The 17,610-nt window shown below is 45.7% G+C and overlaps 1 protein-coding gene across 2 annotated transcripts in view; it reads left to right on the forward strand.

The window, feature by feature from the left end:
* The window catches only part of PPP2R2A (protein phosphatase 2 regulatory subunit Balpha), a 33,664-nt gene extending 16,737 nt beyond the window's left edge, over nucleotides 1-16,927 (forward strand). Inside the window, exons 3-8 of one of the 2 annotated variants that reach the window (XM_039386653.1) lie at nucleotides 10,194-10,291; nucleotides 13,255-13,420; nucleotides 13,915-14,027; nucleotides 14,324-14,501; nucleotides 15,120-15,284; nucleotides 16,288-16,926. In XM_039386653.1, the coding sequence (XP_039242587.1) occupies nucleotides 10,194-10,291; nucleotides 13,255-13,420; nucleotides 13,915-14,027; nucleotides 14,324-14,501; nucleotides 15,120-15,284; nucleotides 16,288-16,499 (932 nt within the window). In that variant the 3' untranslated portion in view covers nucleotides 16,500-16,926. Of the gene's footprint in view, nucleotides 1-10,193; nucleotides 10,292-13,254; nucleotides 13,421-13,914; nucleotides 14,028-14,323; nucleotides 14,502-15,119; nucleotides 15,285-16,287 lie in introns of both variants that reach the window. The other variant, XM_039386652.1, reaches the window with a different exon arrangement.
* The last annotated feature ends 683 nt before the right edge of the window (nucleotides 16,928-17,610 follow it).

The following is a 17,610-nucleotide window of genomic DNA, read 5'->3' on the forward strand; positions in this document are numbered from 1 at the left end:
ATGATATTAATAACCTGGTGTCAAATGTCCTGGGAACGGGTGATGCAGGTTGAAAGACCTTTGTTTCAGCCAACAATAGACCTGAATTAGTGTGACTAGGAAAAGCAAATAGGCACTTCCTGTCATGTTTTAAGGAATATTTGGGTTTGGGAAGCACGTGTATTAAGAGATGGGAACTGAATGCTCATCATTTGCTTTTTGTCCCTGGTAAAACGCCCCCTGTGTATTTGTGCATCTCTATTAGTCTTTATAAACATGTTTGCAGTACCAATAAAGTCAGGTGGAATCCCATTTGTTTGAATAGATTATTTCCAGTGTTCTTCAGGGGGAAAACTCTCTAACCCTGGATAATGAAGATTTTAAAAAGGGAGAATTGACTTAGTTGTTGCTTTCCTAATCCGGTTTGTTCCTCAAGTGAAAACTTCAAGGCCTGTTGCAAAGCCCAGAAACTGTTTGGATAAAATAAAATGAGTGGTGTCTCCAAGCACTGTGACAGTGCTGTTTGTGGTTTGGAGGCAGAGGATGCCTCTGGAGACTCGAGGGAACTCTTGTCAGGGATTAAATGATCCCCTGTTATTGAGTTTGAGGTATTTGGAGGCTGATCCAGCTTGTGTTGAGTTGAAAAATGGCTCTGTGTTGAGCTGGTTGTGCACGTGGAATTCCTGGGATAGTGGCAGCCTCCTGGAGCTGTGGAGGGCTGGAAGGAGCTTCAGACACACACACACCCCCCTCAATTCCAGGATGGGAAGGATCATAGGATGGATGAGCTGAGGTGTTTGTGTAAAATACACCCTCAGAGGTACAAGGTGGAGGCAGCTCCTGAGGGTTTGGAAACTGCACCAAAGGCCACAGCTGGTTCCAGTGTGTTCCATTCTTTACATCACCTGATGCTGGAGCCAAGTTAAGCTTTACTAGTTAAATATGCAGTGCCTGGGTGTGGGCAGCCCAGTCAGCAGGAGTTTCTTGGGCTGTTTGTACCTGCTCTTTGTGTTTATTTTCCTGCTTCTCGGAATGTGCTCAGACTTCCTGCGCCGTCCTCTGTTCTCCCAACTAGATCGTGTCCAGCTTAAGGGCAAGGCAGGGACTGGGAACTCTGGTTTGCAGCTTCTTGTGTACTAAATTCATTCCATTTATTCTCTTTCACCTGGTAGAAGAAGGGAATTTGCCTGCTGGTTTCCTGTGCATGTGTTCTGGAAGGAACCGCAGTAATGTCTTGTCTTAAGGTTTAAAAATAGAAAGTAATTAATCAGGGTGAGGAGGGTTAATGGTTTCTATCCAGAAACCAAACAGCTTTGCATTTGTTTGTATAGAGAGAACATTCTTCTGTCTGCTGTTGTTATGAGTTTAACATGAGGGGATTTTTCACAGTAATTTTGGAAACACTTATTAATAACTTATTCGGGGTTAAAAACCCCAGAACTGTGTCATTGTCTCGTCAGATGAAGTGGTTTCAAGGGGCCAGTTCAGGACTGTTCCCATCTAACTCATCCTGGCCCTGTGGGGTTTTTCTGTAGGTTTACAATGAAGTTGGCATCAAAAGAGTTACAGGATGCAGTGCCAGACTTGGTGAGCGGGAATAAAACCTGCAGTGGGGTCCAGCCCAGTGGTTCCAGTAACTGTGGTACAGGTATTGCAGGGTGGAGCAGGGTCAAATCAATGTAAGATGTGCAAGTTCCTTCTCCAAGCTCACCAAGTCTGTCAGTGTGAATGCTTTTCTTTACACAAAGCTCAAACTTGAGGGCAGTTTGCTGTCAGAAGCACAGCCCAGTTCCCAGCAGGGTCTGACATCTGTTTGCAGAGGGCTCTGCCTCTTTGTCATCTCTGCTTCCCTCGGCCGCCACAGGTGGCTCACAGGCCCGTGTGCTGGAGACCGAGCTTCCTACTATAGAGGAGGCAGGAAGCCAGTGGTCTGTGGTTTAAATCCATTTCCTTTCTGTTCCACAGAGCCCAGTCCTGACCTTGTTTAGGGAGCTGTTGTGAGTGGGAGCTGGTGGAGCCTGTACATACGGACAGAAAGGCAGTTCATTGGCTTTTTGGTCGTGGGCTCGGCAGCCTTCTGCAAACACAACTGTGCTGGTGGAGATGGGGTTGCTCCTGAGCATACTCCTTGCTTCCCCCAGCAGATGTGCTCATCTAATGCCTTCAGTTCAGCCCTGGTAGCAAAACACAAGTTGCTTAACAGAACTGAGATGTGCTGGGATCACTCCCAGGAGTTTGAGGTGGTGGCAGTGTCAAACGTGTCAGAAGAGCGTTCCCTCTACTGATTTCTGCTACCTCTGAGAATTGCTGTTCTTGCACACGTTTATTGGTCCAGAAATGGACCATGGGGGGAAATAATGATGAATTTGGTGGTGGGAACATGACCTGAGTGGAGATATTGAAGCAGCTGCCCAGTGATGCCCAGCAGTTGTTTGCCAAGTAGGAGTCACAGTGTGCTACTCCCTGTACAATCTAGATAGTAATACTGAACATAGATTGTGCTTTCTATGAATTGTTTATATGTTTAATATATGTTCTGGGTTTCTGGTTTATATGTTTATATGTTCTTTGTTTAAATGAGGAAGTTGCTTTGATAACACAGTTAACTTGAGATCCCGTAAAGATTTGTGGATGCTGGAGGAGCTGCTGTTCCAGATGAGAGATTTTCACAGATGGGGATTCTGTTCTCTTCTTTACTATCACCTTGTAAAATACTTTGGATTTGTTACTATCCCAACCTCCAAAGGTTTTGAGAGTCACTTCTGTGCTAATCCTGTTCTCTGCAGTTCCACCTTCTCCCCGTGGCTTTGCAGGCAGGAGCAGCTTTGCTGCGTAGGGCAGGTGGATTTGGAGTTGGATCCTGCTCTGAGCATTGAGCCCAGTAAAGCTATTTAGGAGCATTACCAGCCTTATTACATAAAACTGATGGCAACAAGATTTCAGGCTGCTGTTGCTGTTATTGCAGTGGGAGGGGATGGAAGTTTGCTCTTGTTTTCTAGGAAGTCACGAGGCTTTAACAAAAAGTGATTTGCATGAATTTGCAAACCCACTAAATAACATTGTTTTGAACTTTAGTATTAAGTTGCATTATCTCTAAACCATCTAAGAACGTGTTATAAATGCACCTGTAAGTTCTAAGCCATCCTAATACTTGTAAATCCTATGGAATAGTTGTCTTGGAGTGCTGGTTCTTTCCCTTGGCTCCAGTTCCTCCTTCCACTACAAAAAAAGTGACTGAATTCCAGCTCCTGCTTCTGAAGGCTGTTGATAACAGAGTGGTCTTACTGTCACTGGTAATACATGGATGTGACAGCACAAAGAGTGATCTCAGAAGGATGTGGCACTTGAGGATACTCTGGAGGAGTTCCTTGCTTACCTGGGAGCAAGGAAGGCATGTTAATGTGGCCTAGGAAGTGACAGGAAAAGCTTAATTAAGAATTGTCCAACTTTCATTTTAGGGAGCTAAATAAAAAATTAAAAATAAAATGTATAATAATAATAATAATAATGATAAGTAAATCACTCTGACTTCCAAGTCCAGAGTTGAACTAGAACTTGCCCAGTGATATCTTTTCTCAAAGATTGGCAAAGTTGGAGCAAGGAGAAGAAAGTGAATAAAAGAACAGAAATGGGAATATAGAGAAGTGTAGGAAATAGAGGGAAAGCAGGGGGGTTAGGCCTGCTTGGCAGTGTTTCTGTTTGGTTATTTGGGTGAGTAATTGATGCAGTGAATTTGAGGCGTGAAGTTCTATGTGTTTGGAGAGTGCTGTCTGTATGTCACACACAGATAGGGATGAAACTGGGAGGGTCCCAACCCTGAAGTGCATCTTCACCAAACAGCACCAGCTGCTTCCAGCCCAGCTCAGTGCCGAGTGTGTCATGACTGGGTGTTTTTCACTTCCAGCATCCCAGGGCCTGGAGCTCTTGGAATGAACGTGCAGGGAACGGTCTGTAAACCTTCCTTCCTCTCTGTAGAGCTCCTGGATTCACAGAGACCAACAGGCCCAGCCTAATTCCTGCCTGCTGGAGCTGCAGCCTGGGCTCCCCAACAGACCCAGGCTCATTCCTGCCTGCTGGAGCTGCAGCCTGGGCTCCCCAACAGGCCCAGCCTAATTCCTGCCTGCTGGAGCTGCAGCCTGGGCTCCCCTGTGTTTGTGCTCTGCCCTGGCAGGGCCAGCAGCTCTGAGCACAGCCTTGGCCAGCACACAAATTCCCCTCCCTGCTAAGGAGGGCAGCTCTGCAGCACAATTCCAGGGCTGGGACCTGGGAGAGAACAAGTAGCCAGCTGGCTCTGGCAAAGCCTGGCAGCACAGGAGGGAGGATTTTTGCCCCAAGGGTAAGAACCTCTTTTTCTGTATTTCCGTGTATTTCTTCCCATCCCCATATGTGTGAGGAATTCATATATTTTTCATGCCGTGCCTGCTAGAGAAGAGATCTATTTAAAGGCCTTCTGGAACGACTCTTGAGCAGTAGATTGAACAGTAGGAATGCCTTCTCCCAGCTGCCTTTGGATTTGTTGCCTAGTCACTTCGGAGAGCTGGAATGAATGCAGGGAAGGGGAATGAATGCAGGGAATCGCTCTTGCAAGTGAATGAAGAGAAGGGAAATGAAGTCAATAGTAAAACTGCTCATGGCAACTTTGAAGCACACAGTCCTGGTGTTCCCTTCCCCCTCTGCACATACATAAATTAGGGATGAGGCTGGAATGCAGAGGGTACTTTCTTTTATGCCCTCAGCACTGAGCAGTGGCTGCCCTTTGGCTGTCCTGCTCCTCCCCAGGAGTGTGCACTTGTGGTACCCTGGGCTGGGAGCTCTTCTCTGCATCACACATGTGTGGTCACTCTTCCTTTATCTTATTTAAACAGCCTTCCTGTTCACTTGGAGATTAACACCTCACTGTCTACCTTCAGAGATTAATACACAACATATCAGGGCTCCTGATAAATGTAGTAAATCCAAATCCCAAACAAGGGGGTGCTGGTGGGATGACTCAGTGCATTGTGTAGCTGCTTCAAATATTTGAAGCCTTGGAAGAGCTTTTGTTTTCTCTCCAGTGTTTTTCATTGTATTTTTTTTCCCCAACAATGAAGCATGTAGCTCCACAACAAAATCACTACTGGAAACAAGAAAGTCCAATCAAAAGGCACAATTTTCTGTCATTAGCTGTGACTTGACCTGGAGCTTTTGGAAGCTGCATCTGTTCAGGGGCCTGAAGCAGGGAGGTTTTGCTTCACCCTGGATTGGAAAGGAACAATCCACGAGTGATTTCCAGGCACTTAAGGTGTGCAAATTCTCCTGGAGAGATCTCTTGTTCTCTTTGGAGACAATCTAGGAAGAATGGCTCAGCTATGCTCAGCAATTGTGCTTTGAATTCATCCATTCCTGTGCTGCTTCCTCACTCTGAGGCTTTTTGAGCTTCCTTAGATTTTAACAGTAATCCTAAAAGTGGGTTTCTTAGTGTTTCCCGTTGGATACAGTTTCTGAAGTATCCTTGGAATGATCAGTCGATGTTTAGTTGGATCAAAATAGCTTCTTCTACCCTTAGAGCTGGCAAACTGAGGAAGTGGGCTCTGCATGAGGCCGGTGAATTGTGTTTTCAGGACAGAATTACCATCCAGACTAAGTAACTTCTCTACATTATGGATGAGATTGGAGTTGCTCCTTTGGAAAATTCCAGAAATGGTATTTTGAGCCACTGGGAAGGTGTATAAACAATGAAAGAAGTCCTAAAATGCTTTTTAAATACTACAATTCTTTGTTCAGTCCTTGGAAACATCAGGAGTTTGCTCCACTTGTGTAAACACACTGATTTACTTGCTCTCTGCTTAGGCAGCAGATCAACATGAGTCCCAAAACTTGCACAGAAACCTTTTAGGTCTGGTGGAATAAAGACTCTCTTTGTTCCTGCCATGATTGACTCTCTGCTGGAGAGTAGGTGACATGTTTTGCCTACCAAGCATGTTTTATAAGCAGAGTTTATAGAAAGTTCATGGTACATTAAAATAGATAGCCTCTTCTCTACTAATAAAATCCCTTTTATTCTATTATTGGAAACAAATTTAATACAGAATTGCTTTTCAGGTTTCTGATGGGCCTTCTGGAACCAAGTCATTGGATTACAGTATTGTTTGGATTGATGGAGCTGTTTTATTCCCTTCTTCCATGGAATAAAACTTCAGCCCAACCCTTGCTGGGATATTTAGGGATCTTGCTGGTGCCAGTGCGTGTGTGGTTCTGGTTCTGCACTCACTGGGCAGTGGGGAAGGTCATTGAATACCTGTCACTGAATTCTTCTTGTTTCAAACATGGCTTTTAACAGGGCAAAAGGCATTGGAGATCTGTTGGATTCCTTTATTCCTGTTGGATTCCTTTATTCCCGTTGGATTCCTTTATTCCCGTTGGATTCCTTTATTCATCTGTCTTTGAACAACAGAATTTGCTTTTTCTTCCTTTGAACTGGTCACCTTCCCACTGCACTGGCTCAGTGGCCTCAGGGCCTTGCTTAAGCTTTGAGAGAAGTGTCTTTCCCCCTTCCCTTTGCCTGTCCCCTTGTTTTAGTTCCTTTGGTTCCTCAGATTCCTGCCTCCGTGTCTGCCATGGACAAATCCAGTCGTGCTTGAATCCAGTGAAGTGTCTGATCCTTGCTGGTGGTTCTGATTTCTGTTGGAGCACTTCAGAAGTGAAGATGTCTCATTGAAGGGATACATAAAAAGCTTAGAGCAGGTTGGGAAAATACAGATGATGTGCAGAAGGAAAAGAAACCCTCACTGGGTTGTAGCTGCTGTGTCTGGGAGGGCTGTCAGGAGCTTTGGATGACTGCAGGGAAAGCAGACTCTGCCCTGTCTCCATGTGCTGATGGCTCAGAGGCCAAAGCCTCTCTTGGCAGTTTGAGATTTTGGGGATCAGTGGCATGATTTGGCTGTAGATTCCATTTCTTTGAGGTCAGGGTACAGCTGTGTAGTAGCTCTGTGTTTTCATAGTGTTTTGCTCGACCTGCTGCAAAACATTTCCCCTCATAAATGGATTTCAGGTTGTGCAGGTGATTCCCACCCCGCCACCCATTTGCTTTCAGGTCACTGAAAGCCATTATTTGGAAGTCTTTAGTAGTCTCAGAAGTGTTTCTACAACAGTAAGTGCTATAAAGGGATATTTATGTGGGACCAAAGGCCAAATGTATAGATCTGTGCAAAGAAGTATTTGTAAGTGCTGTAGTAACCCCTGAGCTGTGGGACCCAAGTGATGCAAGAGGGAGAAACTTGGTGCAGGTGCACTGCAAGAATGGAAATACACATTTCTCTCCTGGTTTTTGTTTCTGTCAGAATCATAACCTTAATTTTGTGTGTTTGCTGCTGCCCTGTGGTGCTTTAAAACCTGCACACTTGCAGTGGATGGGTTAGGAGCACTCAGCAGCCTTGGGAAGGGATGAGTTAGGAAGGGATGGGTTAGGATCACTCAGCAGCGTTGGGAAGGGATGGGTTAGGATCACTCAGCAGTGTTGGGAAGGGATGGGTTAGGATCATTTAGCAGCATGTGGAGCAGCTCCTGGAGCTGCTGGAGCACAAACAGCAGGGACACAGGGAGGAGGCAGCAAGGCTGGGGATGCCCCTTGGCTGTCGTGGTGCTGCAGGACTGAAACAATCCTACAGGAATTACAATTACCACTGGAAAAGAGAAGGATAAGACTGATTTTTTTCTTTTGGCGAGGAGAGTGTTAACAGAGATGAGAATCCCCAGGCCAATCAGTGCCCTGTGGCACATGAAATGCTTCCCCTGTCAGTTCTCCCACACCATTAAACCCTCCCAGCTCATCAGCAGTGCCCTGATGTCTGGCTCTGTCTCTGGCCAAGGTATGGGAATGTGGTATTCCAAAGGGGGAGTTACTGGGTTGGGAGGTACCACTGGTTGTTTTGCTCTCCAGTGCTGATTCCTGTGTGAAATCAGCATCTCAGCCCTCCAACAGAAACCAGGTTTTCTGTCCCTTCCTTAGGACATTTTGGAAAGGGAACAGTCCAAGGTCGCTCACATGGCATTTATTGATTTATCTGGAGTTTAAAAACTAATTAATATTTTTCCATTGGAATTGCTGCTAAGGAATGGATTTTGTCTTTAATTTAAAACTGATCTAAGTACTTGGAATGATCTGCAGGGTGTCCCTCAGGCACTGGGGAGCTTTCAGGACCTTGGCACCCCTGACTGAGCCCGTTGGACTCTTTGGAAGTGCAGAAAGTTCATTTGTGCAGTTGAGTCTGTGACAAAGCAGGACCTGTAGCTTGGAGATCACTGGGGGAAAGCTTGGATGATCCTGAAAGTTAAAATAAATGTAAAAGGCATTAATGGCTGGGATAACTACAAATAACTGCTATATATGAGACTTGTATTATTAGTAAATACAGAACATATATGATCAGACCTAAGAAAATGGAGATTTCACCCTTAATTTAAGGCTTTTCTGGCTGTTGTTGCTGCCTGTTCCAGTTATAAGGCTTTTGACTTTGTGAAACTTTCACCAAATAAGTACAAGGATGAATTTATCCATCTATTCCTAGATAGATATATAAGATTTTTAAGGCAATTTTTCCTTTGCTCTTTTCTGCCATGGAGACACATTGGATCTGCTGATAACTTGCTGTATCATCTTCCCAAGACTGTCATAGCCTGTTCAGTGTGTGTTTTTCACAATGGTAATTATTCTGTGTACTTCTCACTGCTGAGAGCTCAGTTGCCTTGTTCTTCTCCAATTAATTGATAACTTCCTTAAGGTCTCTTCCCATCAGTGATGTGGTTTGCAGTGTGTGGCATGGTCTAAATGAGATTTTTTGGTTTGCACTTCACTCTTTCGCTGGCTTTGATTAATTCTTTATACCCCTTTCACCTGTGAAAGGTCCATATTTAATGGCAGCTCTTCAGCTGAGTGCTCTGCAGCCTCACAGATGGGAGAGAAATCACTTCATCTGGGGCACAAACACGTGACAAATGAAGGGCTGGCTGAGGTAACCACTGCCTTCCAGGGGGGAGAAGATGTGCCCCCAGACCCCAGTTTTTCTGTGTGAGATCTGGACCCTGGTTTATCTGTGTGCAAGGTGACATCATATTTTTATCCTTAACTCCGTGTTCTTGGGGAATTTAAATCCATTTTTGAGCAGATAACCAGGGCAGGGGGTGGATGGGGTGATCCATGGGGCAGTTTAAGCTTTAATGGGACATAGCAGGGCACAGTGGAGCTGTGGTTCAGCTCCAAGTCGAGCAGATACCAACCTTTTGCAACTCTAAAATGCTGGGAATGAAATGTTATGAGATGGAGATTCTATAAGGAAACCACCCTGTAGGAAATACTGTTTATCTCCGTTTGACTGCTGGGGGAGTAAAGTCCCCTGAAGACTTGTGTGTGGAAAAACTCTCAGGTAGTTTCTCCTGCAGGAAATGAGGTTTATATTGTGTTGCAGTCTGGTGTTTGAAAGATGGTTTGGCTTCTGATTCTGTACTGGAGAGTACGAGGGGCAAGGTGTGCACCTGGAAATGGGAATTGTGATTGTAACTTGTCCTTTTTGCTGTGGGAACAGCTCAGTTTGATACTAGGGATTGCTCTTCTTGTCTGTGTATATCACTATTTAATTTTAGCACTGATAAAAATACTTGTGGTCATGCAAACCTTCCTCATCCAGAAGAAATACTTAAGTTTTTCAGAGACTGATGAGTTTATTTCCTAATTTTCTGTACCTGTTTGTTCCTTGCATTCCTTAGACACCGATGTCTGAACTTCTCTACCCTGGTACCTTTTGCCCTTAAGTTGTCAAATGTGTATAGAATCCTTAAAAAAAAAAAAAAAGATGCTTTAAGATCATGTGGGTAATGATTGTATTTAAATCCTCTATCAGGAATAACTGGGAAAATAAAGGTAGGAATATTTATGTACACGGTTTCTCTGTGCTGGTACAGCTGAAGTAGAGTCATAGCAGAAAACATAACAAGATATAAAACCTTTAAAAACCAAGTAATGCAGAACAGTGAGCCTTTAGCATGGTGAACTCTTACTGCTTTTCACATGTAAAGTTTAAAAAATGACTGCTCTATTTTAAAAGAAATTATTTGCATTTTATAATACAAATATCCTTAAATCGAAGTACGGATTTTCTTTTACACTTGTCATAGTTTTCTTGGTCACTTGGTAATGAGAAGAATTATGAACTGGGGGGGTTATTTCTGTTTTTCTGCAGCGGATATAATTTCTACAGTAGAATTTAACCATTCTGGAGAGTTGTTAGCAACAGGAGACAAGGGAGGGAGAGTTGTCATCTTTCAGCAGGAGCAGGAGGTGAGTCTGTCTAATTACACCATATTAAATGTTCTGTTCTTATCCATTCCCTTTTTAAAGAAAAGGAGCATGCTTTTATAAAAAACTGTAGACAAAGTGAATGTCTGTGTCAGGAGTGATGAAAATAATGACATTTAAGAGTAAAGAAATGATTGAGAACTTTGTGACACCCATAGGAATTATTTTATGCATTCTTAATGTGGTCTAAAGAATGTGTAAAGTGAAAACCAGAAAGTGGGGGTAGGACAGGAAAGGCCTTGAGGGAGCTGAAGTTGGTTCTTCCAATGGCTCTGCCTGGCTGGGATGATGATTTCAGATTTCACTGGAGCTGGGGAAATTAAAAGTAACCCTTAAGCAAGTGTGTGGCTGTGACCTCAGATGTCCTTTTCCATTCTGATATCAGTCAGGTAGAATCACACAACCATAACAGCAAAGGGATCTTCTCATTTAACCCTTGTTCCTTTGATCTTTGGGCTCTAATCCCATGTTGGAGGTGGAAAGCTGAGCTGGAGTGCCTGTTTTTTTTTTAAACTAAGGCTGAGGTTGGAAGTTGTTTTGGTTAGAATGTATTCCAGGGAGAGGATAATCCAGGATATTCCAGGGAGATGTCACCTCCCCGCCCAGAAACGTCAGGCTGTCGCTTTTTCCTTAGTGGTTTGTTCAGTTTCAATCCCAAAAATCCCAAACCGCAGGAATTCCCAGCTCAAGTTGCTCTGTGCTGGCACGTGGGAATCACACCTTCCCGATCCCAGTAAATCCCCTCGGTCAGTGCTGACATCTAGTGGGGGCTGCCCTGCCCTGCCCAGCTCCTCTGGCACCAACTCCTCAGGTGTTTGGTGGCTTTTTGTTGTTTTCTTTCTATTGTTTTTTTAAATTATTTTTCAACTCTTTTGAGTTTTACCTTGATTCCTTTAAGGGTGCTTTAACGTAACTCAGAGCTCATTGCCTGTTCCCCTGAGCTGTGTTTGAGGCACTCCTTGTTTTTTGGTGTGTAACCCCTGGCTCCCATCCTTCTGATCTGGGATCCAGCTGTGGGAAGAACCACCTGGGTTGGCACATTAAGTTACAAAGGATTATTTTTGGCATAATTTGACTGCTGGACTTTTTAGGGAACGGACAGCGGGGACTTGATTCCCTGTAGTTAGTTCTGCCACACACACACAACTGTCTGGAGCAGGTTTTATATGTGAAAGTACCTAAAATACGAGTATTTAACTTGGATTTCTGTGCCCCCTTCTCTGCTGCTGCATTCCAGGGCTTTGTAGGCCACACCTGCAACACTACCAGAACACAGAGCTGTACAAACCTGTGGGACTCTACCCACTGCCAAAGTGGTGCCACCTCCGGGCTGGAATGTGGCAGGCAGTGACATCAGAGCAGCACCAGGCAGGAAATGAGTGTGGATCTCACAGAAACTGGGCAGGAATTTGCGTGGGCAGCCTGTAATTACCTCAGTTGCATTTTAACATCAGGCACTTGGGCCAACACCTCTCCTTGGTTTGATTGATTTTTTTTGCTTTGAGCACCATGAGATAGTTTTTAGATTTTGCTTTTCTCCCCAGGATGGATTTCATATATTATTGGCTTTAGGTATTATTCTGCTCCTGTGGAGTTTTACTAGAATACACACACAGACTATTTAAGCCTCCATCATTATGGTAAGCATGGAGTTGAAGGAAAGTTGCCTGAATTTCCTAAGGCATTTCCTACAGCACAATGGATTTCCTTTCCCTGCAGCGACCCAGCTCCACTTGTTAGTTCTAACTGAGACTTGGAACAAAGTCCCTTCCGTTCTCCAGGGTGGGAAAGCCTGGAAGGGAGAGGTGTGGTGCAGAATTCCAGTGCCAAATTTGATTTCTAAGCATTTTGTCCACTTTTTCCCTCCCCCCCTCAGCTTATTTTGAAGTGTCAGAATTCCTGACAGCTCTCAGTGTGAGGGGATGAAGCAGCAGAAAACCATGGGAGGAATGTGACAGACGTGTGTTTGGGGGAGGTCCTGAGGGCTGAAAGGAGCAGAGGACGTGAGACACAGGAGGAGGAAGGAGCAAAGTCCCCAGTCAAGAGCAGCTATCACAGCAAAGGCATCTGATGGTGCAATGCCTGCAGTGGGTGGGACAGGAATAAATCACTGAATTCAGCTGGAGCCCAGTTCAGGTGCCCGTGGGGAGCGCTGGGGCACAAATGGCTCCAGTTTTCCATCATCCATGGCAGGGAATTGAGGGTTCAGTCCATGCAGTGCAGTCTAAACCACAGCTTTTGGAGAGGGGATCATGCAAATCCGGGTGGGTTTCAGTTTTCCAAGCATTTCCACCTTGCAGGGGTGACTCCAGTGTCAGAGATGTGTTCAGCAGAGGTGTTAAGGTGTTTTTTTTTTTTCCCCTTCTAGAATGAGGAAGAAAAAAGCTTCTTAAGCAGTTTAGAAGCTCTCAGGGAACGTGGGGATTATAAACCAGAATAGTGGAGCTGCTGGTACAAATTTAGAGGTGACATGTGGGATTTCCATAGTGTGCCTGGAGAGCTGAACGTACTCACTGAGTAGATCTGCCATATGTGTGTCTGGGTAGTAGGGGAAGGAATATTCTCCTTAAAAAAGCCAAGGTGGAAAAATTAAAGATGAGAGAGAATAATGAAGATTTTTGTTTGTTTATTTGTTTGTTTGTTTTTAAAGAAAATGTTTAGGCAAAATAGTTTTTATATTCAGCTTCTTGGAATTGATATGAGAACTCGCTGGATATTCACATGGCCCAGGGGAATTTCTGGAAACTTTAGGAATCACAAGTTGCTGCAATAACTGTTTTTTCTCTGAGGTTTTCTTAGCCAAAATAGTAGAAACCCTAATCAAATTCTTGCAAGAGAGATAATCCTGTGTTTGTCTGTTCTACAGACTTGTTAAAATAAATCAGCCTTGCAAAGCATACTCTGTCCATTGCATATGTAACTTGATCATTTAATTCTCTTTTTAGAACAAAACCCAGTCTCACAGTAGGGGAGAATACAATGTTTACAGTACCTTTCAAAGCCATGAACCAGAGTTTGACTACTTGAAAAGTTTAGAAATTGAAGAGAAGATCAACAAAATTAGGTGGTTACCCCAGAAAAATGCTGCTCAGTTTTTATTGTCTACAAATGGTAAGTTGTGACTTTATTTGTCGTGGTCGTGTGTTACTTTGTAGGTTTGCTGTTAGGATTGGGTCTAACCCTCTCCACTGCCAAAAGGCTGGAATCAAGCTGGGTTTAAATGCAAGTATCTGGGGTTGTGGCTCTTTTGGCTTCCCTGGGCACAGGGGGGGGGATTTGGGATTTGGGATTTGGTTGCTTTGTAGCCCAGGGGCTTCACCCAGCACCGCTCAGCACCTTCATGTGTGTGAGTCCCTGTGCCAGAGCTTACATTATTCATGACAATCCCTGTCCTAAATGAAACTTGGCTCTAACTTCTTTTATAAAAAGAACAAACCGTGGAGGAGGTTTTTTAATGCTTTTTATCTTGCCTTGTTTTCCCCAAGCAGCATTTTTGTCTTTTTTGGTGCTCGTGGGCGGCCTTGTCTTGTTCGAAGGCATCAGCGGTGACAACTGGTGTCTCTGCCACAGCTCCCATTTTAAAACTGTGCCTGTTTTCATTTCAGATAAAACAATAAAGTTATGGAAAATCAGTGAAAGGGACAAAAGACCAGAGGGTTATAATTTAAAGGAGGAAGATGGACGGTATAGGGATCCTACTACAGTTACAACACTACGGGTGAGTCGTTCACTCTGGACCGGCCACGTTCAGGTCATTCCTCTCTCCCTCCCCCAGCACAGACCAGGGAGTAACTGCCCCATCGATCCTTAATTTTTCTGTGATGCCACAGAAATATTTACTTCTGAGGTGCTTTTGAGATATTTCAGCCAGCTCGGTGTGTCGAAGGACTGTGATTTTAAGTGCTGATATTTGAGATATTTCAGCCAGCTCGGTGTGTCGAAGGACTGTGATTTTAGGTGCTGGTGTTGGTAGTGTGTTCCCCCCTCCAACCTGCCTTGCTGTGTGTGTTGCAGGTGCCAGTGTTCAGGCCCATGGACCTCATGGTGGAAGCCAGTCCCCGGAGGATATTTGCCAATGCTCACACGTATCACATCAATTCCATCTCCATCAATAGTGATTATGAAACGTATTTGTCTGCAGACGACCTGCGGATCAACCTGTGGCACCTAGAAATCACAGACAGGAGTTTTAGTATCCTTTTGCCATTGTTTGGTGGGATGGGGACAAGGAAACTGTTGGATTTTATTTGCTTTCATGAGAAGTGTTTTGTGTACCATGTTTTCTCCATGTTATTTCTCCTTGGTAATTGTAGGGGCTTTTGGAGAGCACAAGGAAATCATGGAATGGTTTGAGTTGGAAGGGATCTTAGAGATCACCTTGTTCCACCCCCTGCCACGGGCAAGGACACCTTCCACTAGCCCAGGTTGCTCCAACCTGGCCCTGGACACTTCTAGGGATGGGGCAGCCACAGCTTCTTTGGGCAACCTGTGCTATGTTTTTAATTATAATGTAATAGCTTACTTAGAATTTAGCAAAATTAAGTTCTGTATGAAAAACTCGGGTGATAATCCATAGCACAGAACTAATTACTGCTGCAGTGGAGCAGAAATAAAGAAGGTTTTGCTGTTAGAAGAATTAATTTCAAACTGATGGAGAATGTGATGTTACCATTTTGCTTTCCAGGCAAATTGATTTTAACTTTTACCTGGTTTATGACCGGGTTCCTCAGGCCCAGCAGAGCTTTGCTGAATGCAAAAATCCGAAATCCCTTGTGCAGAGCAGAGCAGATTCCTTATCAGGGTGCTGCAGACATTGTAGATATCAAGCCTGCCAACATGGAGGAGCTCACGGAGGTGATCACGGCCGCCGAGTTCCACCCCAACAGCTGCAGCACCTTCGTGTACAGCAGCAGTAAAGGCACCATCCGCCTCTGCGACATGAGGGCGTCAGCTCTCTGTGACAGACACTCAAAGTGTGAGTTGTCACCCCTTTGCAGTGTCTCATGGGCAGTGGGACATCTGGCTGGAGGGTGGGAGTGTGTTCATATTGGATTTCTGTGGGGTACAAAATCTAAATAAGTCTGAAATTTAGATTCGTATTTGGCCAAAGTAGAGAATCACAGAATCATAGAATCACAGAATCATAGAATCACAGAATCCCAGAATCAGCTGGGTTGGAAGGGACCTCCGAGATCATCCAGTCCAACCCTTGATCCAACCCCGCCGTGGTTCCCAGCCCATGGCACTGATGCCACATCCAGTCTCTGCTTAAAAACCTCCAGGGATGGAGAATCCCCCCCTTCCCTGGGCAGCCCATTCCAATGGCTGAGCACCCTCTCTGCAAAGAAATTCTTCCTAATCTCCAACCTAACCCTCCCCTGGCACAGCTGCAGACCCAGCCCTCTTGTCTTGCTGATAGTTGCCTGGGAAAAGAGACCAACCCCCCCCCGGCTCCCTCCTCCTGTCAGGGAGTTGCAGAGAGTGAGGAGGTCTCCCCTGAGCCTCCTCTTCTCCAGGCTGAGCCCCCCCAGCTCCCTCAGCCTCTCCTCCCAGCACTTGTGCTCCAGTCCCTTCCCCAGCCTTGTTGCCCTTCTCTGGACCTGCTCCAGCCCCTCCATGTCCTTCCTGAGCTGAGGGCCCAGAACTGGACACAGCACTTGAATGAGCAGCAGCTTCAGCTGGGGAGTCAGTGTAGACACTGCAGACTTCAGAGTCAAATACCACTTGATGCTGGAAATCTTGCACAAATGAGTGAAGATTTCACATATTACCAAGTAATTTGCTTGTTTAGAACCTGACCTTGATATGTGAAATGAATTTCAGGGTATGGCAACTGTATTATAAGGGTTTCTCCCTAAAGCTGTTTTATATAACACAGAGTAGCCCAGTGTGGAAAGCTTGTTGAGAAAACAATCTGATTTGGGTGTATCTTGAAGAGACACAAATTTACTCTTGAAATGCCTGTCTCGTTTTTACAGTGTTTGAAGAACCAGAAGATCCTAGCAACAGATCGTTCTTCTCTGAAATCATCTCTTCCATATCTGATGTCAAATTTAGCCATAGTGGTCGATATATGATGACTAGAGATTATCTGTCAGTGAAGATCTGGGATTTAAATATGGAAAACAGACCTGTGGAAACGTACCAGGTATTGGGTGATGATCATGGAGGCTGGAAAGGAAAACCTTGAAAGAGGCTGAGTCTTGCTGGTGGTCTTGGGGTGGCAAAGTTCCATTTTTGTTTGTAGGTGCAGGCAGAGCATCCGTGGGATTTGGGGGTCCCTCGCTCCTGCTGGAGGATCTGGGTACTCACAGGGCAATAGCAGAGCCCAAACCCATGGCTGGGGCTGGAAAAGCCTCCCCCTCACGCAGTGGGAATGTGGAAGGGGGATCTCCAGCCATGTGGGGGCAGGACAGGCCTTCAGTTGACTTTATTTCCTGGAGGAAACAGGAGGTGAAACATTTCCTTGGCAGAGAATGTTTCGAGCTGCCCCTGAGAAGTGCTGAGCTGTTCCATTTGTTAGAAAGAGGCTCTCGGGAGCAGTCCCAGGTCCTTCCTTGCTCTTGGTACAGACCCTGAGCAGTTGTTTTCCTGCTGTGTTCATAGAATGACAGAATCAGCTGGGTTGGAAGGGACCTCCCAGATCATCCAGTCCAACCCTTGATCCAACCCCGCCGTGGTTCCCAGCCCATGGCACTGATGCCACATCCAGTCTGTCCTTAAACACCTCCAGGGACGGAGAATCCACCCCCTCCCTGGGCAGCCCATTCCAATGGCTGAGCACCCTCTCTGCAAAGAATTCTTCCTAATATCCAACCTAACCCTCCCCTGGCACAGCTGCAGACCCAGCCCTCTTGTCTTGCTGATGGTTGCCTGGGAAAAGAGACCAACCCCCCCCTGGCTCCCCCCTCCTGTCAGGGAGTTGCAGAGAGTGAGGAGGTCTCCCCTGAGCCTCCTCTTCTCCAGGCTGAGCCCCCCCAGCTCCCTCAGCCTCTCCCCTCAGCACTTGTGCTCCAGTCCCTTCCCCAGCCTTGTTGCCCTTCTCTGGCCCTGCTCCAGCCCCTCCATGTCCTTCCTGAGCTGAGGGCCCAGAACTGGACACAGCACTCCAGGGGTGGCCTCACCAGCACTGAGTCCAGGGGCAGAATCACTTCCCTGGCCCTGTTGGCCACCCTGTTCCTGAGCCAGGCCAGGATCCATTGGCCTCCTTGTCCCCCTGGGCACACTCTGGCTCCTGTTCAGCTCCCTGTCCATCCCCACTCCCAGCTCCCTCCCTGCCTGGCTGCTCTCCAGCCCCTCTG

The sequence above is a fragment of the Pipra filicauda genome, unplaced genomic scaffold (genome assembly GCF_003945595.2).
Source record: "Pipra filicauda isolate LSUMZ 115617 unplaced genomic scaffold, ASM394559v2 scaffold498_size1627759_pilon, whole genome shotgun sequence".
NCBI lineage: Eukaryota > Metazoa > Chordata > Aves > Passeriformes > Pipridae > Pipra > Pipra filicauda.